General features: G+C 39.9%; 1 protein-coding gene across 3 annotated transcripts in view; it reads left to right on the top strand.

The window, feature by feature from the left end:
* The window catches only part of LOC126413160 (cytosolic purine 5'-nucleotidase), a 465,386-nt gene that overhangs the window by 403,523 nt on the left and 36,413 nt on the right, over nt 1-25,450 (top strand). For all 3 annotated transcript variants that reach the window (XM_050083065.1, XM_050083058.1, XM_050083072.1), the window contains exons 8-10: nt 2,153-2,327; nt 10,340-10,562; nt 10,666-10,903. In XM_050083065.1, coding sequence (XP_049939022.1) covers nt 2,153-2,327; nt 10,340-10,562; nt 10,666-10,903 — 636 coding nt within the window. The remainder of the gene's footprint in view (nt 1-2,152; nt 2,328-10,339; nt 10,563-10,665; nt 10,904-25,450) is intronic.

Consider the following 25,450-nt stretch of genomic DNA (forward strand, 5'->3'; position numbering starts at 1 on the left):
CATGAAGCTAATCAAACAGTAACTGCAGTATCTTCAGTTAATCCCAAAATTGATACAATATGCATGAGTACTGAACATAACAACTCTCAAAACCTAATAACTTCAAATATCAATTCTCACATACACAGTTTATGTAAAACGTTTTAAATAAGATAAATCACACCACTCAAACAATCTATAAATGTAAAATCCCCAAAAACAATGAGCATATCTGTATAATTACCATTTAGACAATGCAGTATGCATAAATAACTATGCTATATTTCAGAGTATGTTTCGCAAACTTTTCGGAAGTTACTGTAATTGGGCACTTTTCCTAATGCGAAACTCAGTTTACAAATGTTTATTTACCGCGAAGACTGCAGACTACAATTTAATGTTATGTCAACCAGTCGTCTTCACTCACCAACTGACGTTACCACGAGTCGCGATGTTTTGACGTTTGAAGTGGGCGTGGCGCTGTACTGCCGCCGGAGCCGCGTGAAGTTGCGCTGAAGATCTGTGGTGAGTCGTCGTCGTTCTCCGTCGGCTGCTCCGTGGCGCTGCAGGCGGGCGTAGTTTGTAGTTCAGCCGCTAGATGCTGGGTCGGCGCTCGGTGTCTTGAAGTCGCGCTGCTCACTGTGGCGGGACGTCGTAGTTCTCAGCTGGCCGCTCTGTGGCGCTGCAGGCGGGCGTAGTTTGTAGTTCGGCAGCTAGATGCCGGGTTGGCGCTCGGTGTCTCGAAATCGCGCTGAAGACCGTCGGTGTAGTGCGTCTGTGCTTGACCTACTCCTTGCACAGGTAGTCGGGATGACATGTGAAATCACCTCGCGGATTGAAGCTCTTTGGCGCAGCTGCTACACGGGTCTGCGTGACGTCACTCAACAATTCCTTCGCCACAATAAATTGTCGTCCGCATAACAGTTTATGGGTCCACTTGAAGCTGTCCGATTTTCACTATTCAAAAAGGCAATTTCAGTCAAAATATTACCACTAAACACTTCTTTAAAAGCTTTTGTGACGAATTCTTAGTTCATTTTGCTGTTGTAATGTTCACACGTGTCTTTCTTTAATGTTCACTTTTCACAGTTTTTCGCACGGATTAACGCATTTGCACATTATAACACAGTTTATCGACACTATTATTCTTATCTAATATGGCAAGAAAAAACAGTTTAGTCACAATTGTAAGATGCTATTACTTCGTACTGTTCAAAAATGCACTGATTCTTGTCGCTATTTTAAAGTTTATGCTCTGTCCCGATCCAACATTGAAAAATATTTTCTCGCGTTAAGCAAGATAAAATTACCTATTGTTCCTTACGATTCGTTCGAAAATTGCACTTGTCCTTTCACGGTAAGCCAAGGGTGTAACAAGTCCGATTTATGTATCCCGCTCGATCGGGATCTGATAGCAGTCCAAATAAATATTAATTAATGTGACCGTGTACCTAATGGGGCTGGCAATCAGATTTGACTGCTACGGAGTTGTTACATTCCATTTTGTCCTTCTCAAATGCTGTAATAATGAAATGTCCGGTGACAAGAAGGAACACCAACACAGCTTCACTAATCAAGAACCTATATTCGTTTCAAAAAACACAAAAAGAAGGAGACAGCCACTGCCTTCGTCATACGTATTTTATTACGGCTAAGCTCAGCAAAGGCTTCCTCGCTATTCATTATCGTCACACACAAATTCAATCACTGCAATCCAACACTGCAATCTAAATGATGCCGGCGCGGTAGACGCGGAACCACAAATATCGGCACAGAAATATCACTGATCGCTTTCGTAATTATACTTTTTCACTTTCCCGTATTATTCTAACACAAAGGGGCTAAACCGCGGCGATGGCCACTCCCTTTGTCGGTAAAGCCTTGCATTACAGCAACAGGCCTCCACACGGCTCGGCCCGCAACCTGGGAACTCTCTCAACTCTACACTTGCTCTCGCAACATGACACTATCGATTGTTTGGCCTATCGACCTGTGCCGAGTGCAAACTTATAGTAAGGGCCTACGGACCTCTTACAATCTGTAGATGCATTTTTGTCTAAAAGGTGTCTATATTCTGTGCATTACAGCATATTACATTTGATCAGTTAGCATTAGTGAGTTATAACTTACCATCATGCTTGTATTCATTAAGATGTTTGTTTTCCTTATTTAGCCAGACGAACCCCACAGAGACTGGAAGACCTATTTTGACACCATAGTGGTAGATGCCCGAAAACCTTTATTTTTTGGTGAAGGCACAATTCTTCGACAGGTGGACACTGTCACTGGAGCCCTGAAGATAGGCTCCCATGTGGGGCCTCTGCAGCAGGGACAAGTTTATTCTGGAGGTATAGTATCACCACCACATGAAAATACTTTCAGTAAATACTTTTGGGGTATTCTACTTCTTTTCCGCAGGACATTCTTATGTAGGTAGCCGTTTTACTGATGGATTTAAAATATATGCAGAATAAATAAAATGTATGATGTTTCACTCCTAGTCTAGTGCTTAAGGAAATCATTTTGAATTTTGATTTATTTAAGATGCATTGAATATCCAAAACTAGGTAGTCATGCATCCTTGAACATGACATCATATTTAAAAACAGAATCTTTTCTTTATTTTTGTGATTGAGTATGACAGTCCTTTACCTATCCCGGTTTTTGAAAAAAATTAAATAAAAATCCTCTAGAAAGGCATCGACATTGGCAATATGTGTAATCTAGAGCACAAGGCTCTTGACAATATTGGATAACAATGCTGGTTCTGTTTACACCACAGAAGTGGATTGTTTGGCCTTGTGAAGATAGTCTTTCTCCAAATAGGATTCATTTCTACAAAGGTGGAAGACATTTTTGTCACTGAAATGTAATACCAAAACACTTCATAATAAAACTAAAATATTGATGGTGATATGCAAAGACTTTGCAGATTTGTTTACTGCACTCTGAGAATGCAGTTATACTAGTAATGCTATTAAAGTATTTTTAAATTTATTTAAGTAATGTAACAAAAATGAAATGTAATTATTGTATTGTATTGTATTTTATTGATCCAGGCAATCATAGTATTTTACAGTTGTACATATGATATTAGACAGGTCAAGAGAGCATATTTACAAGTAATTTTTACAAATTGATTTTTACATTATTTTGTAGTGAAGAAATTATCTATGTTAAAGAAAACAGTCAATACAAATCATAGAATTGTACGGTTGTACGTATGAATTTGGAAGGTCAAGAGAACATATTTGCAAGTAATTTTTAGTAAATTGATTTTACATTATTTTGTAATGAGGAAGTTATCTGTCTTTAACAAAACAGTAAATACAAATGTTGTATAGTAAAATACAAACAGCCAATACAAATGCAATAGTAAAATAACCCAGTATATTTCATAGACATGCACAGTATATAACAATCCAGTATATTTCATAGACATGCACAGTATATAACAATCCAGTATATTTCATAGACATGCACAGTATATAATTCCTTTCAAAAAAATGATCAACTGCATAAAAGCATTGGTCCAAGAGATATTTTTTTAACTTATGTGTGAAGGCTCTTGGGTTCTTTGTTGTTATGATTCCATTTGGTAAATTATTATACATTTGTATCCCAACTTTTAAAACACTTTTTTGGTAGCAGGTAGTTCTGGATTGAATCATATGTAGGTCAGATTGCTGCCTTGTTGCATAGTTATGGATACCTCCATGAATTTTAATGTGCAGTCATTGTTTAACAGGTATGACTTGACAAATGAGACGATATTATAAATGTAAGCAGAGGGCAGTGTCATAATGCCATTTGTTTTGAAATGTAGTCTGCATGATTCGTTATGTCTTAGGTTACATATTATGCGTATTGCCCTTTTTTGCATTTTGAAAATATATCTACCCGCAGGTGAGTTCCCCCAAAATCTGATTCCATACTGTAATGTTGAGTGGAAGTAAGCGTAATATACATGTTTGAGAACAAATTTTGTGACTGATTTTTTTAGTATCCTTAAAATTTAACACACAGTTGATAGCTTTTTTGAGATATAATTTGTGTGTGTCTCCCACTTAAGATTTTCTTCAAGCCATATGCCAAGAAACTTGACATAGTCCACACACAAAAGCTCTTGATTATTTAGAATCACATTGGGCATTTCTTCTTTTTGGGATGAGAGTCTGAAGTTGATGTACATTGTTTTCTGTATATTTATAATCAGTTTATTCTTGTTGAACCATTTGCTGAGTGACGACATAAGCGGTTTAATTTTTTGGTTGTGGTCCTCTGTATCAGTTTCTATTATTAGTACACTCTTTACACTCGTGTCACTGGCAAATAGTGTGGTATGTCCTGTAGCAAGCTTCGTGTTTATGTCATCAATGTATAGCAGAAACAGTGTTGGTCCCAGGATTGAGCCTTGTGGCACACCACATCTAATAGGCATTGTGTCAGAGGAGAGGACAGTACATTGATGGGTGGTTGTATTCTTTTTTTCAAATTTAATTTCAACTTTTTGTGATCTGTTTGACAGGTAAGATTCTAACCATTTGTTTGCAATTCCTCTTGTACCTTTATTAGCTAGCTTCTTAAGGAGTATGGTATGGTCAATTACATCAAAGGCTTTGGATAAATCTAAAAAGATACCAGTAAAGATTTCCTTATTATCCCGTGCTTTTAAGGTTTTGTTGAGATACTCATAAATAGCGGTGGTAGTCGTCTTTTGTTTTCTAAAACCATGTTGGTGTTTTGTTAATAAGGATAGTTTATTAGTAAAGTCTTCCAATCTGGTGTAAAATGTCGTTGTTCTTGTTGTTGTGGTCTTCAGTCCTGAGACTGGTTTGATGCAGCTCTCCATGCTACACTATCCTGTGCAAGCTTCTTCATCTCCCAGTACCTACTGCAACCTACATCCTTCTGAATCTGCTTGATGTATTCATCTCTTGGTCTCCCTCTACGATTTTTACCCCCCACGCTGCCCTCCAATGCTAAATTTGTGATCCCTTGATGCCTCAGAACATGTCCTACCAATCAATCCCTTCTTCTAGTCAAGTTGTGCCACAAATTTCTCCTCTCCCCAATCCTATTCAGTACCTCCTCATTAGTTACATGATCTACCCATCTAATTTTCAGCATTCTTCTGTAGCACCACATTTCGAAAGCTTCTACTCTTCCTTTCCAAACTATTTATCGTCCATGTTTCACTTCCATACATGGCTATACTCCATACAAATACTTTCAGAAATGACTTCCTGACACTTGAATCTATACTCGGTGTTAACAGACTTCTCTTCTTCAGAAACACTTTCCTTGCCATTGCCAGTCTACATTTTATATCCTCTCTACTTCGACCATCATCAGTTATTTTGCTCCCCAAATAGCAAAACTCCTTTACTACTTTAAGTGCCTCATTTCCTAATCTAATAACCTCAGTATCTCCTGACTTAATTCGACTACATTCCATTATCCTTGTTTTGCTTTTCTTGATGTTCATCTTATATCCTCCTTTCAAGACGCTATCCATTCCATTCAACTGCTCTTCCAAGTCCTTTGCTGTCTCTGACAGAATTACAATGTCATCGGCGAACTTCAAGGTTTTTATTTCTTCTCCATCTACTCCGAATTTTTCTTTTGTTTCCTTCACTGCTTGCTCAATATACAGATTGAATAACATCAGGGAGAGGCTACAACCCTGTGTCACTCCCTTCCCAACCACTGCTTCCCTTTCATGTCCCTCAACTCTTATAACTGCCATTTGGTTTCTGTACAAATTGTAAATAGCCTTTCGTTCCCTGTATTTTACCCCTGCCACATTCAGAATTTGAAAGAGAGTATTCCAGTTAACATTGTCAAAAGCTTTCTCTAAGTCTACAAATGCTAGAAACGTAGGTTTGCCTTTCCTTAATCTAGCTTCCAAGATAAGTCTTAGGGTCAGTATTGCCTCACGTGTTCCAATATTTCTGCTGAATCCAAACTGACCTTCCCTGAGGTCGGTTTCTACTAGTTTTTCCATTCGTCTGTAAAGAATTCGCGTTAGTATTTTGCAGCTGTGACTTATTAAACTGATTGTTCGGTAATTTTCACATCTGTCAGCACCTGCTTACTTTGGGATTGGAATTATTATATTCTTCTTGAAGTCTGAGGGTATTTCGCCTGTCTCATACATCTTGCTCACCAGATGGTAGAGTTTTGTCAGGACTGGCTCTCCCAAGGCTGTCAGTAGTTCTAATGGAATGTTATCTACTCCTGGGGCCTTGTTTTGACTCAACTCTTTCAGTGCTCTGTCAAACTCTTCACGCAGTATCATATCTCCCATTTCATCTTCATCTACATCCTCTTCCATTTACATAATATTGTCCTCAAATACATTGCCCTTGTATAGACCCTCTACATACTCCTTCCACCTTTCTGCTTTCCCTTCTTTGCTTAGAACTGGGTTTCCATCTGAGCTCTTGATATTCATACAAGTGGTTCTCTTATCTCCAAAGGTCTCTTTAATTTTCCTGTAGGCAGTATCTGTCTTACCCCTCGTGAGATAAGCCTCTACATCCTTACATTTGTCCTCTAGCCATCCCTGCTTAGCCATCTTGCACTTCCTGTCGATCTCATTTTTGAGACGTTTGTATTCCTTTTTGCCTGCTTCATTTACTGCATTTTTATATTTTCTCCTTTCATCAATTAAATTCAATATTTCTTCTGTTACCCAAGGATTTCTACTAGCCCTCGTCTTTTTACCTACCTGATCCTCTGCTGCCTTCACTACTTTATCCCTCAAAGCTACCCATTCTTCTTCTACTGTATTTCTTTCCCCCATTCCTGTCAATTGTTCCCTTATGCTCTCCCTGAAACTCTGTACAACCTCTGGTTTAGTCAGTTTATCCGGGTCCCATCTCCTTAAATTCCCACCTTTTTGCAGTTTCTTCAGTTTTAATCTACAGTTCATAACCAATAGATTGTGGTCAGAGTCCACATCTGGTGTAAAATAATTTTTCAAATATTTTTGAGAATGAGCTGAGTCGTACCATGGGCCTGTAATTGGCTACATCATTTTTAGGGTCCTTTTTGTGAAGTGGGGTGATTTTAGAAGTCTTTAGTAGGTCAGGGAAAGCTCCATTTGTAAAGGATGTATTTATTATGTGGGTTAGGGGTTCTACAATGGATTCTCCACATTTCTTCACAATTAAATTGGGAATGTTGTCATTGCCACTAGAGTACTTATTCTTTAGTCCTTTTATAGTTGTAAGTACTTCAGTATTGGAGACTTTGTGAAAAAACATTGATGCCTGTACTGGTATGGTTTTCAATAGTGTTTGGTGTTGAGTATTTGGTCTGTGGCAGTTTTTCTTTATCAGGTTTCCTGCTATTTTGCTAAAATAGTCATTAAAACCATTTACTATTTTGTCGGGGTCTGATGTGACTTCATCATTTAGGTTTAGTTTTAATGTTTTGTTTATAACATGCTGCTTAATGTTTGTTTCATTTTTTACAACTGTCCACAAGCCTTTCATTTTATTGTTGGATTCCTTTATAAATTTATCATTGTATAATTTTTTTGCTTGTTGGATTACTTTTCTGTAGATTTCAAAATAGGTCTTACAATATGACCTAAACTGATCATCGACTTTCGACTTCATCATGTTTCATGTGATTTTTTAAGTCACGTTTTTTTTTTTTTTGGATGGAGGTCCTTATCCCATTTGTTATTCATGAGTTTGTGTATTTGTTTCCTATTTTCCTGGATTTCAGTGGAACTGCAGTATTGAAGTGGTGGAGAAATGTTTCATGGAAGGAATTAAATATGTAGTTTACATCATTTTCTTTATAGAACTCTGCCCAGTTTTCAGCCCTTAACAGATAGTTAAAAAGCCTTATATTATCATCATTAAATTGCCTTTGCATTTTAGTTTTTGTGGGATATTGTCTTATGTAATTTAAATTCACCGTTAGTATTTGGGCTTCATGGTCACTGTAACCTGTGGTGATGACTTTGATTGAGTGGTGTAGTTTGTCTGCATTTATGAAAATCTGATCTAGAGCTGTTTTTGAATTTTTTGTGATCCTGGTTGGTGTGTTTACAGTTGGGGATAGGTTGAATGAATTTGTAGTATTCAACAATTCAGCTTTGTTTTTTCCAGGTGTGAGGAAGTCAATATTAAAATCTCCACTTATTAATAGATTTTTGTTTAGTGAGTAATTTTTGTGAGTAGTGCTTCAAGGGAGTGATTGAAGCTTTGGATGTTCCCATCAGGGGCTCTATATACATTCAGTATCAATAGGTTATAGTGTGTTAAGATAATTAAGAAGAATTCAAAGTCTGTTTCTATTTGCATATTATTGTACTCTGTGAGGCTTTTGTAGCTTAAATTTTTTTTTACATAGATTGCTGTACGACCTCCCTTACTAACCAGCTAGAGTAAATTCGCCAAGTGGTGTTTTTTTTAAATTTTGTCTTCTGTTAACCAGTGTTCAGTAATACAGAGAACATCTAAGTGTGACTTTGTTTTTTTGGAAGAGATCTATTTCTAGGAACTTATTAAACATTGACTGCGCATTATGGTGTAATATTTTAAAGGATAATAGTGACTGTTTTCCAATGGAATGATTTTTGACACCACTCACCGGGTTTTCTTGTAGTTTCGGTTTTGCATCTGTTTTCCTTCGGTTTGCTGCTAGCAGGGAGCTACTGGTGTTCTTGCGCATAAAAAATCCTGGCTCTAGGCTGGAGGTCTGCATTTTCGTGTTGAAGATCTTGTCACAGTTTCCAGTGGTACTGATTTGGAGTGTGACTGCACATTTTTTGCTGTTTCCGCTTGGATGTCATGGGCTGACTGATTAGTGGCACTTGACGAGATTTTTGCACAGGATGTTGGTGGTGACTTGGTTCTGTTATGTTTATACCTGAATCAGAATAACAAAGTAAGTGAAAGACTCAACAAGGGGTGACATAGGCAGTTCACTATTACCCGTGTGCTCAATATGACCGTGACACCAGCTGTCGAATCCAGTACTGAACCTCTCAGAATATTTTTTGCTAACTTAAGGTACTGAGTTTGCCTTGGTGGGTTGTGATAGTCTTATCACTTTTTCTATCAGCTGCATACATTCTGTTGTACATTATTAGAAAAAATTAACACGAAGAAACAAAGTGCATGTCGAAGATGAGTCACAACAGTTTGTTAATGGGCCCAGTTGCTGTCCACGGAGTAATACCCATTTGTAAATAAAAGAGAAGGTGCAACTGAGTTTTTTCTCCTGTTGGTGGTTGTTATGGTAGCCCTTTTGTAAACTACTAACTGTAAATCATTTTCTTATTCTGATCCAGGTATTCTGGCTCCACACTTTTAACATTAATTCCTCCAATGCGGTTTGATTGAATGGACAGCAGTGTCAACACTAAATGCCAGTAACTTAAACCTGAGGTCCAACAACTGGGCACTGCAACTGTTTGTTATATAAGTGTCTTTCATTCATGTAATCAGTTATTTGTGTAACAGACTGACCACATTCTACATCACCTCAGATAAATTTTAATTTATAATTTCTTGCAAACATATACGAGACCATAAGTGAGAACCATAATATGACTATCTGTCACATACTGTTCACCACCTTGACAGTTAATCCTTTACATGGTTTCAACACATCACTCACTTCTTTGTGTGGTTTAGACTACTTCTCTGATACAACTGGAAAGTCTTTGCATTTCAGTGCTATAGTTGTTTTTGCAGCATCCCCCAGTTTCTTGAAACATTGATGAATATAGTTAGTGGAGTCCCATCTCGTTGCAACCTGCAAGGAAGAGTAAAAATAAACTTAACCCCTTTAACTTATTGGCAACAATTGAAATTGGAATTTTGATGAGCATTGTGTCCACAGACTTAATATAATTACTGAATGAAGTCATTCTCCAAATGGCTGTCAAGAATATTGATTACAATTGCAGTGTCAACAAGTAATCATTGTCGAGCATTGAGGAATGTTATATCCTAATCTACAACATTAAGGTGTGACATGCTGGAACTTAGTTCCAAGCAGTCTGAATTCAAACATGTATGATCATATTAGTAATCACACTCTTCCACACAACATGTTAGCAGCACATGCCATGTGGCAAGCACAACAACAGCAGTCTGCTTGCTTAAAAATGCAAAACTACATCCACAATGTACACTAAAATGACTTGTTTGTTTATTCGATGTAGTGGTTGGATTAAAATAGTTATTGTCCAAAAGCTTAGCAATAATTTCAGTCTTGTTTTTGTGCCTTTTATTTCACTCAGGACTTTCTAGATTGTATTGAAAATTGGAGAATATAGTTTCAATTTAGTGTTATGGGTCAGTGTACATAAATATTTCTTATGTTTCAGGCAACTGTGATGTGTTCACAGAACTTCTTGGTGCAAAAGGCAAAGATGTGCTATACATAGGAGATCACATATTTGGTGATATTCTGAAGTCAAAAAAGATTCGCGGGTGGCGAACATTTCTTATTGTTCCAGAATTAGTCCAGGAACTCCATGTATGGACGGACAAATGTCAGCTTTTTGCTGAACTGCAGGCACTAGATGTTATGCTAGGAGAAATGTACAAGTAGGTGTGATTGATTGTGAGGTTTTACAGAACAAAATAATAGATACTGCTGTTGTACAGAATAGTGTTACATGTTTCTAAAATATGGGTGAATGTTGTTTAGGAATCTAGACAGCAGTACAAAAGAGAAACCAGATATATCAAAAATACGGCTTGCTATTCGAGATGTAACACATAAGATGGACCTGGCTTATGGAATGATGGGCAGCGTTTTTCGCAGTGGATCAAGACAGACTTTTTTCTCTTCTCAAGTTGTGCGATATGCTGATTTGTATGCAGCTACTTTCCTCAACCTTATCTACTACCCTTTCAGTTACATGTTCCGAGCACCAGCAATGTTGGTATGTACACATATTTTATTTTCTGATCATAACACATAATTTTATAGGCTGAGCAACGTCAACAGTGTACGATTAAATCATCATTTGTGCATGCAGGGAAGCCTTTTTACACTTTTGCATAATTATTTAGTTCATATACTAAGATAATAAGTCATCAAATTGGACTTACTTGTTGCACGGAGGTACCCCAATTCTTATTTGAAGAAGATAGACTTAATTGCCGTCTGTCAATGACTGTTTTTAATATTTCAAACTGGTAGGATTTGGGCAGTGTCACTCATGTTCAGACCTGATAAACAATATAAAAATAAATGATAGATTGGCTCTAGTCCTTTTCTTACAATATTGCAGGGCTAAAAAATCTCTATCTGATTACAGTACAAACGTTGTGCAACATACTATTTCTTGTAAGTACAGAATAACCAGTCTTAATGGAATTATCAGTTTGTAACACCCCCTTCTCCTTCCAGATATGTAGACAATGTTCATGGTGCCACAACAAGATGATTTGTGGCATCTGTCACTTGAATTTTGAGGTCTCATCAGCTGATTAAAATAGAAGTGCTGCAATACAACTACATTTTTTATTGTTATTAATACTTTCTTATAACACAATTCCATACCATGTGCCATTACACAGCTGCTTCACTTTCATACAATTATTTACAAGGAGTATACTACAGAGGGTAATTCTAACATTAAATCAAGAGTGTGCCAGGCCAAGACAATAGTCGGTGAAAATTCATGAGAGAGCTCGAATAGAAATGACGCTGGCACGCAGTACTAACTGCCACCCCTACACTACTGCATTGTTGATACAGCAAATTACTTCCTACGTTGTAGATACAAATGTATATGCTCTCATGTGCCATAAAATTATTATAGAGGTCAACCCTTTCCAATACAATTTTTCTACTCACTGCATTCTCCCCAACTCTCATTTATAGCACTATACAGTAAATGCATCAGACATTGTCTGACATCGGAGTCGTAGCAGAAAATTGTAATGTCGGATGTACCCCGACAGTGAATCCAAAGGGTTAAATCCCATGTTTCATCATCGTATACATAAGCAAATTGAGTATGCTGTCACTCTATACTAAAATTTTGAAAGAAACCTGATTGATGTAAAAAGGCTATACTGTTAATGAATGCCCTGTACATGTACTAATGGATTTAAAAATACTCTTGAGATAATTTATATGCAAAACATTCAAGACCATCAAGCATAAAACATTACATTTCATAGACTGATAAATACATTTCATTAAAAATAAACAGTTAAAAAACTTTGGAGACTGTGTCCTTTCTTCTTTTCCATTAAACAATCATAGAGGAAGCTCCCAAAGTGTCACGCCGAAAGTAGCACCACATTGAGCTTTCCTCCATCATGCAAACTCAATGCTTCCAGTAAACAGTGGGCCACCACAGCTGACTTGTGGTAAAGTGATTTGTTCCATCCCAACATGAAGTGCTAATAAAGGCTAGAACATGTCTTTTAAAATTTCAAAATAATTACTAAGTGCAAAATCACTTTGCTTGTTCAGTGGTTCTTGTGGAGTTTTTAGCTGGTGGGCATAAATCTCAAGTTCCTCTTGCAAATCCAAATGAAAACTCTTTAGAGCTCTGTGCAGTATTCTCATGTGTCCTCTTGTTGTACAAAGTTCTTGGTTACTGTGTCTTATGTGTGCCCCAAATGCCATCATATTATTGTGCCCACAATGTTCTTGATACTACCCCTCTGAATTTTGCCCAGTTTGGCCTACATATACACTGAGGTGACAAAAGTCATGGGATATTTCCCAAAATTGTGTCGCACCTCCTTTTGCCTGGAATAGCACAGCAACTTGAAGTGACATCGACTCAACAAGTTGTTGGAAGTCCCCTGCAGAAGTGTTGAGCCATGCTGCCTCTATAGCCATCCATAATTGAGTAGTATTGGCGGTGCAGGATTTTGTGCACAACTGACTTGTTGATTATGTCTCATTAATGTTTGATGGGATTCATGTCGGGCGGTCTGGGTGGCCAAACCATTCGCTCAAATTGTCCAGTATTTTCTTCAAACCAGTTGTGAATGACTGTGGTTCGATGACATGGTGTATTGTTATCTTTAAAAATTCCATCATTGTTTGAGAACATGACATCTTTGAATGGCTGCAAATGTTCTCCAAGTGGCTGACATCCAGAGGATCCAGTCCATTCCATGTAAACACAGCCCTCATCATTATGGAGCCATCACCAGCTTGCACACTGCCTTGTTGGCAACTTTGGTCCATACCTTCATTGGGTCTGTGCCATACTCGAACTCTACCATCGGCTCTTACCAACTGATATTGGGACTTGTCTGCCCAGGCTACCAATTTCCAGTCATGTAGGGTCCAACCGATATCGTCACGAGTCCACAAGAGGCGCTGCAGGCAATGTTGTGCTGTTAGAAAGGCACTTGCATCGGTCATCTGCTGCCCCAGCCCATTAATGCCAAATTTCACTATACTGTCCTAATGGATACATTCACTGTATGTCTCGCATTGATTTCTGTGGTTATTTCATGCAGTATTGCTTATCTGTTAGCACTGACAACTCCACGCTCTTGCTTGTTAAGTGAAGGCCTTTGACCACTGCATTATCTGTGGTAGGAGGTAATGCTTGAAATGTGGTATTAGTGGCACACTCTTGACACCTTGTATCCCAGAATATTGAATTCTCTAACAATTTCCAAAATGAAATGTCCTATGTGTCTAGCTCCAACTACCATACTGTGTTCAAAGCTTGTTCAGTTCCCATCATACAGCCATAATTAAGTTGGAAATCTTTTCAAATGAATTACCTAAGTACAAATGACAGCTCCATCAATGCACTGCCCTTCTATACCATGTGTACGTGATACTACCGCCTTCTGAATATGTGCATATTGCTGTCCCATGACTTTTGTCACATCAGTCTAATTTTTATTACTCTCTGCATATTTCATTTTATACACGTCGGAGTTATTGTATTGGTTCTTTTTTGCCAAACTGGAGGTTTATGCCTTTATCTGCATGCAATTTGCCCTTCATTCTGATATGTTACAACTACATTCTCTCGTAAAAATTTGGCAGTTTTCTCTGCCACTCGCCATTTTTATGTCACAGTAACAATTTTTTTAAATTTTGCTTTCTTACATAGTACATATAGAGGGCATTCATTACCAGGACACATTTGTTTTTCTTTCTTCTTCTTCTTCTTCTTCTTCTTCTTTTTTAAGCTGTAATGTAAAGCAACAGAATACCATTTTAGCTTTGTATATGACAGTGAAACTGATACTTTTGATGAAACTGTTTACGCTGTAAATACAGGAAATGGTTTGTTATACAACATTTGTATTGTAATCAAATAGAGATTCTTTAGCTCTGCAGTACTGTGAACACGGGATTAGAACCCTATTGTCATTTATTTTTATATTGTGTAACAGGTTTGAAGATGTGTGACACTGCTGGAAAGCTGGCAGTTTGAAATAATAAAAGTTTGACAGACATAAAATAAGTCTGTTTAAGACAGTAGTGCAGTCCACATTACAACATTTGTTTTCATATGCAATTTAGTACCACGTTTATTGCTAGGACAGGATTGTCACTTACATTGTAATTAATGCTAGTTCCCAGTTATACAAGCATTTAAGGATAAGCCACTGCTCAAGCTCCCTTTAAAAAATATTCCATTAACATCTTTGATAGAAAATTATGAAAAAATAGTTCTTATATATAAAAACAAAGATGAGGTGACTTACCGAACAAAAGCGCTGGCAGGTCGATAGACACACAAACAAACACAAACATACACACAAAATTCAAGCTTTCGCAACAAACTGTTGCCTCATCAGGAAAGAGGGAAGGAGAGGGGAAGACGAAAGGAAGTGGGTTTTAAGGGAGAGGGTAAGGAGTCATTCCAATCCCGGGAGCGGAAAGACTTACCTTAGGGGGAAAAAAGGACAGGTATACACTCGCACACACGCACATATCCATCCACACATACAGACACAAGCAGACATATTTAAATATGTCTGCTTGTGTCTGTATGTGTGGATGGATATGTGCGTGTGTGCGAGTGTATACCTGTCCTTTTTTCCCCCTAAGGTAAGTCTTTCCGCTCCCGGGATTGGAATGACTCCTTACCCTCTCCCTTAAAACCCACTTCCTTTCGTCTTCCCCTCTCCTTCCCTCTTTCCTGATGAGGCAACAGTTTGTTGCGAAAGCTTGAATTTTGTGTGCATGTTTGTGTTTGTTTGTGTGTCTATCGACCTGCCAGCGCTTTTGTTCGGTAAGTCACCTCATCTTTGTTTTTATATATAATTTTTCCCACGTGGAATGTTTCCTTCCATTATATTGAAAAAATAGTTCCTTTGACATAAGGGTATTTTGCTGCTAACATTAATCTTCTGTTAATCACATGAAAACGTATTTTAAGCCTTGTATCATGGCTGGGGAATTTGCATATTCCTAATGGTGCCCTTATTGTCTTCTTTCACAAACATAATATACGTGACATAGGTAGTGAGAGTGTTAAAACTAGTAAATAGGCTATTACAGTATGCCCATAATTTCACTTTTGCTGTGATCCTCGGTGCTCTCTTCTGCAATTTGAAACCCCTTTCTGTATTAGTTTGGCAGGAACTGCCCAACAGTACTACTTCATAACATAAGAAAGGTTAAACTAATACAAAGAATGCATTCCTTTTGGTTTCAGAATAAGGTATGGTGATACTCTCTTTAATGTATAGAGGATGTAAAAAAAAGTGTTCCATATGTGGCGAGGTGGTAGTATGGGGAGAGGGGGGGGGAATGCAGCAAACATGGGCTATAAAAAGCATGCCATAAGAGCTATGAGCACGTGTCTGTCTTCACTACTGTGAAACACGTCCCTTTTGCAAAAGAAGTGCTCACAGCTTGTAAGGTGTGCATTTTAGAGTGCAAGTTTGGTGGACATTTTTTAGTCCATATCACCACCTCTCAAATTATGGAATACTTTTTTTTTAACACAGGACTTTTTTTTCAGACATGATCAATGTGCTGCTTCCATGAAAGCCTGTCGCAATATGTAAAACCAAAAATGTTATCCCAAACAGCTCTTTGACAGAATCTCGTAGTACACACTACTTTCTGTATTTAGACAGCCTGTCTTAAAGTGAATAACATTGGTTTGAATACCATATGAACCAATGAAAATGATAGACTAGTTTTACCATTATGACATCTGACAATGTTAAAAAACAACTTCATGTTTTATGTTATAATGGCTATTATATTTTACTACATTAGTGACAGTATTATGAATTTTAAAATACCATATTAGTAGAATGAGAGGCATTTTCCTCACTGACATAGCAGAGTTGTAACAAAGGTATGGTAAATTTTATGCAGTAATGAATATAATTGATTGTATTAATAATGTTATTGTAAGCTATTTTAACAGTTTTAACAGATTTGTTGAACATAAAGTTCTTGGGCAACTGTAGTCATACTTTAAGTACCATATGAACTAACAACAATGAGAGACTGCTTTATTTTGTAATGATTATTGTAGTGTTTATGCAGAAGACAGTATTGTGAATATTTTAACTACCACGCAAACTAATGAAAATGAGAGACCACTTTTACCACTGGCATAACCTTAAGTAAGCCTCCATATATTTTATGCAGCAGTACTGTGGACAGATGTCCATAGCTCTCTCTTCTGGTAGACATTGATCCTTTGTTAAATGTCACACTTTAGACATATTTTTTGAGTGCTGTTTCCCACATTTTTATAATGATTGTGTTTACATCTAAGGAAGCAAAAGGCACTTGTGCTGCTAAATACATTAAGCAAGGACATAGAAGCTGTTTGTCAATAGCAGTTCCGTGACATACTACAAAATGCATGCATTATCCTGTTATGTAGTAAGTGATGCATATTTTTGTAGAGTGTGTGGGTATGTATGCGTCACAAATCTCTCTTCATATGTAGCACTAAATAGTTTTTAAAATGTGACGCGCGTGCGCGCGCGCGCGCACACACACACACACACACACACACACACACACACACACACACACACACACACACACACACACACGTACAGCTGTAAGTATTGTAATGGCAGTTAAAATTTACAAAGTGTAAAAAGTAAAAAATATGAGATTTTCACTCTGCAGCGGAGTGTGCGCTGATATGAAACTTCCTGGCAGATTAAAACTGTGTGCCCGACCGAGACTCGAACTCGGGACCTTTGCCTTTCGCGGGCAAGTGCTCTACCAACTGAGCTACCAAAGCACGACTCACGCCCGGTACTCACAGCTTTACTTCTGCGCACACTCCGCTGCAGAGTGAAAATCTCATTCTGGAAACATCCCCAAGGCTTTGGCTAAGCCATGTCTCCGCAATATCCTTTCTTTCAGGAGTGCTAGTTCTGCTAGGTTCGCAGGAGAGCTTCTGTAAAGTTTGGAAGGTAGGAGACGAGTTACTGGCAGAAGTAAAGCTGTGAGTACCGGGCGTGAGTCGTGCTTCGGTAGCTCAGTTGGTAGAGCACTTGCCCGCGAAAGGCAAAGGTCCCGAGTTCGAGTCTCGGTCGGGCACACAGTTTTAATCTGCCAGGAAGTTTCATATCAGCGCACACTCCGCTGCAGAGTGAAAATCTCATTCTGGAAACATCCCCAAGGCTGTGGCTAAGCCATGTCTCCGCAATATCCTTTCTTTCAGGAGTGCTAGTTCTGCAGGTTCGCAGGAGAGCTTCTGTAAAGTTTGGAAGGTAGGAGACGAGGTACTGGCAGAAGTAAAGCTGTGAGTACCGGGCGTGAGTCGTGCTTCGGTAGCTCAGTTGGTAGAGCACTTGCCCGCGAAAGGCAAAGGTCCCGAGTTCGAGTCTCGGTCGGGCACACAGTTTTAATCTGCCAGGAAGTTTCAGTAAAAAATATGTTTTACTTTTTTGTTTTGTTGTTGTTATGAGTTCATTCGATTAAAAGTACAGTGATCGATTACAACAGTTTTCAAACCTTCTCTACTGTACATTCGTGTCTTCACAGTTGTTAAGACACTTTTGTGTTACTCGAACACAAATTCAGTGTTTTGTTGTTTGACTACATGTAGCACAAGTTAAAAACACCAAACTCTTTTCAACACCACGATGGATTTCATCATTTTGAAGCTAAAGTGTTGTATTTGGTAGTTAATGTATTATAATCTGTGTACCAAGAAAATACCATGCTTAGTGGCACTAACACACAAAATGTCCATCAAAATTGCTTTGTTTTTATTTAATTGTATAGGTAAAAAATCTACTCACCAAGTGGCAACAGAACACACACATAAAAGGCTGTTGTGATTGGCAGAAGGTTTGAAGGAGAAGGAAGAAGGTGATGGAAAAGGACCGGAGAAGTCTAGGAAAAGTGGCAGATTGTGGGAAAGTCAACCAGAACCGCGGGTCAGGGGAGACTTAGCATACGGGACGAGAAGGAAAGACTGATTGTTGAGGACTGCATCAGACAAGATTTGAAAATCTGTGAGCTTAAAGGTGGGAGACAGGGTAATATGCAAGACAGAGATTACTACTAGAACATCGTGTATGAGTTAATAAGAGTGAGTAAGCTAAGTGCATTGTACGTAACAGAAGTGGGGGGTTAAAACATAGACAGGAAAGACAATGAAAGATGTAGAAAACTGAAATGGAGTGAAGCAAAGAGTAGTTAGGAGTAGTTTTTAGTGCAATGTGATGAAATAAAAGTCAGGAAATGTCCTGTTCGTGTAGAAACATCTCACCTTCAATCTATATGAATTGTATATTTTTAAATGGGCATAAGTCAGCTGACACACTTTTGTGAAAAATTGAGAAAAACAGTTTAATTTCTATAATCTATACTGCTGTATAAAGACAAGTTATTGTTTAACTTAAACAAATGTTTGGAAGGGCATAGGCTACATATTTTTTTAAATCTAGTATTTAACTGTACATATACTATACATATACTACATAAAGGGAAAATGTTGCTAGCAAAAACAATGAAAAGTTATTGACTGATTTGTTTCAGACTTTTACATGATAGTCTAATAAATGTTAAGATGGACACAGGCTATGTCTTTTTAGTAAATCTGGTTCTTATAATAACAACAGTATAAGGAGATAGATATATTGCTACTCACCACTACACATGTTGAGTTGCAGACAAGCAAGACAAGCACAATGAAAAGAATCTGGGTACAGATGGCAGGAGAGAAAAGCACTGTCTGGTGGAGTGTGCAGGGACCAGAAGGAGACACACTGGACTCACATTCAGGAGGACGACAGTTCAATCCCGCGTCCAGCCATCCTAATTTAGGTTTTCCGCGATTTCCCTAAATCGCTCCAGGCAAATGCCGGGATGGTTCCTTTGAAAGGGCACGGCCGACTTCCTTCCCTGTGCTTCCCCGTGCTTCCCTAATCCGATGAGACCGATGACCTCGCAGTTTGGTCTCTTCCTCCAAACAACCCAACCCCCCAGAAGGAGACATGATAAGATTGATGCAGTGTTGAGAGGCTGTGGGGGAGGGAAGTGAGGAAATGGGGAATGGAAAAGGAGAGAAGCAGGGAAGAAGCAAGACGTGCAGGTGCATTGCCAGAGGGTGGTACACAAAGATGGTGAAGGGATGTGAATAGGAAGGATATGATAGGACAGAGGGGTGCAAACTGTGGGAGCAGTAAGTTGCCTTAGGTTTAGGCCATGATAATTTCAGGAACAGAGAATGTGTTATAAAGATAACTCTCATCTGCGCAGTTCAGAAAAGCTGATGGTGGAGTGAAGGGTCCAGATGGTCCAGGTTGTGAAGAAGTCATTGCTCTTCTCCACAGTTTTGCGGTGGCCATTCTCCACCAACAGTACTTGCATTTCAAGAGCTGTTCATCTGTTCGACACAGCCTCCCTCACAGCCTGGTCACCTGGGGATGGCACTCCTGCAGCAACAAGTAGTCCCTTGCCCAGTATGCTGAGGATCTCACTACGGCCTTCACAGACAGACACTATTCCACAGACCAATTCTGTGAACAGATTGCCCATGCCATATTCTCACACACCCCAAATTCTCCCACCACCCATGAGAATCAGCTACAAAGGAGCACCCTCCTTGTCCCCCTGTGTCGTCCTGGATTGCAACAACTGAAGCATATCCTTTGCCAGGGCTTTGATTACTTATCATTATGCTCTGAAATGAAGGACATCCTGTGCCAGGGCGTTGATTACTTATCATTATGCTCTGAAATGAAGGACATCCTACCCCCGCTAACCGTCCAAAACATGCTAGTCCATCCTTATGCCATTCTCAATCACAACCTCTTGCCACAGGGATCATATCCCTCTGAAAGACACAGGAGCAAGGCCTGCCTAATCCATCCACCCAGTGCTTCCTATTCCAGTCCTGTCACAGGCTTTTCCTACCCCAATAGAGGCTGGGCCACTTGTGAAAGCAGCCATGTTGTATACCAGCTGGGCTACAATCATTGCACAGTTTTTTTATAATGAGTAACTACCAACCAGCTGTCCACCAGAATGAATGGCTACTGCCAAACTGTTGCAAAGAGCAAAGTGGATCACTGTGTGGCACAACATGCAGCTGAACATAACATGCTTGATTCCAGTGGCTGCTTCATAACCCAGGCCATGTGGATCCTCCCCTCCACCACCAGCCTTTCTGAATAGCACAGACGGAAGTTACTGTTATGACAAATTTTTCACTCCCATAATCGTACCAGCCTCAGCTAAGGTAACCAACTATCCCTCCACCCTCCACTCAACAATTTCCACCCCTTCTGTCCTAACATCCCCTTCCTGTTCACATCTTCTTATACTCTTTGTGTGCCACCCTCTACCAATGTTCCTGCCTGTCTTTTCCCTTCCCTGCTTCTCTCCTTTTCTGCTCCCCATTCCCCATTGCCCCTTTCCCCTCCCTGTCCCACAGCCTCCTGATGCTGTGCCTGGTAGCAATCTTGTCATGCCTCCTTCAAGTCCCTGCACGCTCCACCAGACAGCGCCCTTCTCTCTCCCCAAGTGTACCCTGCTATCCCTTCCTCTTCTCTGTCCCCTCCAGACTGCTGCTTCTGTTCAAAGTGACAGTTGCACTCTGGTCGAAGCTGCTGGGGATGGCAGTCGTATGCGTGAGATGTACTAGCTTGTGTGAATGAATTGTTTGAGTGAGAGAGAGAGAGAGAGAGAGAGAGAGAGAGAGAGAGAGAGAGAGAGAGTTTATCCTTTTCTGAAGAAGGCTTTGGCCAAAAGCTGAGTGTGTAACAGTATTTTCATTGTGCCTGTCAACAGCTCAGGATGTTGTCTTTACTGTGAGTAGCAATCTATTTTTTTCCTTATATTGTTGATATTTGAACCTGAGTTTCCATTATATATGTAATAAGACATAAATATCGAAAAGTTCTTACCAATTTATTTCAAATTTTTACGCCATAATCTAATAAACATTTTGACAGACATAGGCTATAATTTATAAATATATATAGAATAAAGAAAGGCAAAATTTGCTATCAAAATTCTGGAAAAGCTTGTGATCCATGTACATTAAGTATTTACATGACACTCTAATAAACATTTGGATGGACATCAGCTATCTTTTTGTAATATATGTGATGTGTAATTGTATGTAATACATAAAGTGGGAACATTGTTAGCGAAAATCTCAAAAAGTACTTGACCAATTTACTTTGAATTTTTACATGATGCTGTAATAAATATTCATACTGACATAGGATACATATTTTTTAAACAAGAATTTGCAAGTTTTCTGTTAAAACTAACTTGAAGAAAGAAAATGTTGTCAGTTTCGCTAATATTTTCACAGTCAGTCTTAACTATGATAGCAGGGCATTTAAACCATTATACAAATGGTTTTTCGCAAATATAATCTTTCTCCTTATACAGGATGATTCAGCTGCCCCTACCAAAGAGTTTTATGCAGCCCACAATGACTTCAAATACCATGCACAAGATTTTCATATTCTCTCCCTCGCTATGTGCAAAATCTTATTCCCACAGGAAAAATGAACAGGGCCTTTTTGTAGGAAATTTAATGTAGATAACTATTGTACTGGGATTTGTTTTCACTACAGGCCACAGTTTTTTGAGTCATTCAAGAAAAAATACAAAGGTGACTTTCAAATGCGGTTTTCTTGAATGACTCAAGAATCATGGACTCCAGTGAAAACGTATCCCAGTATAAAATTTAGCTACATTAAATTTTCCACAAAAAGGTCCTGTTCATGTTTTCCTTAGGGCTAATAGTTTGTGCTCAGCACGCAAGAGAATATAGAAATCTTGTGCATGGTTTCTGAGGGCATTGCAGGCTGCATAAAACCCATCAACAGGCAGCTGAATCATCCTGTATATAATTTTAAACATGAATTGTATATACAACAATGTGCTATTTTGTTTCCTTCCTTATAGATGGATTTAACAGAAAGTAGGAAAGTAGTTGTATGGCTTATTGACTTATGATTAGAACCTTACTAAAGAATCTGAATCATTCGAAATGTTGTAATCTTACCCATTCACACATTAAAACTGTGCAAAATACTGTCATTGAAGCGACTACCTACATAGATCCAGCAGATGGAGAGGTCTCTCTCATCATGCGTGCCAATGATACCAACCATTTTCCCATTCCTTTTAAGCTAATTCAACTCCTGATCAAGGTTTCATTTGCATTAAGAATAAACAAGGCTCGAGATCAGAGAGAGGGTGGAAGAGGAGATGGACGGAGAGGGGAGGGGGTGGACATAGAGAGGGGAAAGAAGAGATGGGCAGAGAGAAATGGAAGAGTAAATGGAGAAAGATAGGGGGGGAGGGGAGGTTATAGACAGAGAGAGGGGTGGAGGAGGATATGGACAGAGAGAGGGGGAGCAGAAGGAGATTAGGATGTATATTCAATTGCCGGACGTATTTGGCAATTGTGAAGTATATATAGGGTGTATCAAAAAGGATGGTGCTAACTTACACGGTTGAAAGTAAACGATAATAGAAGCACAAATGTCCCAGTGAACATGTGTCCGCAAATGAGCCGCTTGTGAAATAATCAAGACCGTTTGGTTCCACGCCACCACTGACGGCATTGTTTGTAACATCATCCAGTTTCCCCCTTGCGCACTTAAGGCCATCCTATGTTCACTGTTTACACAACGGAACATTGCCAAGAGGTGGAGTTAGAATCACACCGTACCCGCAGAACGTACAGGATGGATACAGTACACAGTCTCAAAGGGCATCAGTCGTGTCTGAGGAGTGACGTGTGCTGTGTTGTAGTTACAATGGAACCGTACAGTAACGGATATGCAATTCATGTATGGCAGGGCTAATGGCAATGCATGGGAGGCTGCACGCTTGTACCAAGAAACATATCCTGACTGAAGACACCCCAAAAGTCATACATTTACAAGGGTCCATCAGTGCCTGAGAGAACACAGGGGTTCTGCACATGGCAGAGCAGGAGGTACGCCTGCTTGCATTTCACCTGAGGTTGAGGATATGGTGTTGGAAGCAGTACAGCATCTCCAGGAATCTCGGCAAGAAGAATTGCCACGCAAGTGCCTGTATTAAGCCACAGTAGTGTATGGAGAATTTTACATCGCAATTTACTGTACTCTTACTACCTCCAACGAGTTCAGTGTCTCAATTATGCGGACTTTGTTCCTAGAGTGATGTTTTGTCTGTGGCTGCAACAGCAGGCTGTAGTCGACCCTCATTTCGCTTGTAACATTTTATTTACAGACAAAGCAGGATTCACACACCTTGGGTTGTTTAACTATCATAATACACGTTTGTAGTGTGAAATAAACCCACATTCTGTTCATCAGTCACCACATCAGCAATGTTTCTCACTGAATGTGTGGTTAGGGTGCTAGGCGATCAACTTATTGGGCCACACATTCTTCCCCCCAGGGGCTCAGCATTCATTTGCTGAGTACGGGCGTGGCGACCCCGGGGTCCTGAGCTGGGGACTGGTCAGCGCCGCCAGTCTCCTGTCACCGTAACCCCCGGACATTCTTCAGCGACCACCGCATGGTGCGGTGGTGGAATGTTGTGTGCTGCGGGGAATGGTAATCTTGGCTTGACCGCCTGGATTGCGAGGAAGGTAAACCTCTATAAAAACCCCTCAATCTTACGGTGTGCTGCGCGCCTATAAGATGCATGGCTGTTGGGGTGGAACAGTCGCAAGTGGGCAACCTCTGGGGCACCTGCCGCGCCCCAGTTGTATAAGGCTTACCTAGGCACGCGGGGCTCTGTCTAGGTGGACTTCTAGTTCCCTAGCTGCTTGTGGGACCGAGATGGAATCCTCGAACTTTTATTCTTCTCCTGCCAGCGGAAAGGGTGGACCGCTGGTGGGTTCTAACACCCAATCCAACAAGAGGGCTCGTGTAGCCAGTCCTCCTGATTCAGGTAGTAGTAACAGAACGCATGCTGCTTCGCAGAATGTGTTTTTCATAATTAAAAGAAAAGATGGGAGTTTTGAAAAAGTTTCGCCATTTTATATACAGAAGGGCTTAGAAGGTATTGCTGGCACATTAAAATCTGTAAAGCGCTTGCGAAATGGCACCAAACATCTAGCTTCCAGCAAGTCCAGAACCTTCAGAAGGCACAATTTCTTGGGGAGTTTGCGATAGAGACTGAATTTCACAACACCTTGAACTACAGCAAGGGTGTTGTGACTTGCAGAGATCTCGTTGACATTCCTCAAGACGAACTGAAGGCTGAATGGTCCCGGGAAGGAATTGTCGACGTGCAACACATTATGAAACGGGTGGATGGTGCTCTCATAAAGACTGACTCATTTATCCTTACATTTAACAGCACCAAATTGCCAGAGCATGTGAAGGCAGGTTTCCTATGTCTCAGTGTACGGCCTTATTACCCCAACCCCATGCGGTGTTTTAAATGCCAACACTTTGGACACACTACTCTCGGCTGTAGAGGGGAAGCCACTTGCGGGAATTGTGGTAAAGCCGCCCATGAGGGAGTTGATTGCTCCTCTCCTCCCAAGTGTGTCAACTGCTCTGGGGATCACCCTGTGTGGAGTAGGGAATGCAGAGTTTTCCTTGAGGAACGGAAGATCCAGGAACTAAAAACTACAAAACGCATCCCGTATGGTGAGGCGAAGAAAATCTACAAGTCCATGCAGCCGCCCACGTTCGCTGCTTCCTTTTCTTCTGTTCTCAAACAACCAGTCTTGAAAACCGATGCCGCTACACAAACGGAGGTTGCTACTGTCAGCACTAGCACCTGCGCTTGTCAATGTATGTGTGCTGCTGCCGTTCCTGTGAAGCCTGCTGCTCCCCCCCGGCCTTCTGACCAGGCCGTGGTAGCTGACATCATGGAACTTCCTGCCCCTTCCCGGGTCCAGTCTTGTGCACTGCCCAGCACTGCTACACCCCCTACTGCTTCTGAGGTTTTGGCTCCAATGCCACCTCAGGCCAGAACATCGAAGCCAAAGACAAAGGTGAAGACTCGCCCACTAAAGGAGACTGCAGTTATACAGTTTCCTGATGTGGATGTCATTCTCTCTGACGTC

Source organism: Schistocerca serialis, chromosome 1, assembly GCF_023864345.2.
Source record: "Schistocerca serialis cubense isolate TAMUIC-IGC-003099 chromosome 1, iqSchSeri2.2, whole genome shotgun sequence".
Taxonomy (NCBI): domain Eukaryota; kingdom Metazoa; phylum Arthropoda; class Insecta; order Orthoptera; family Acrididae; genus Schistocerca; species Schistocerca serialis.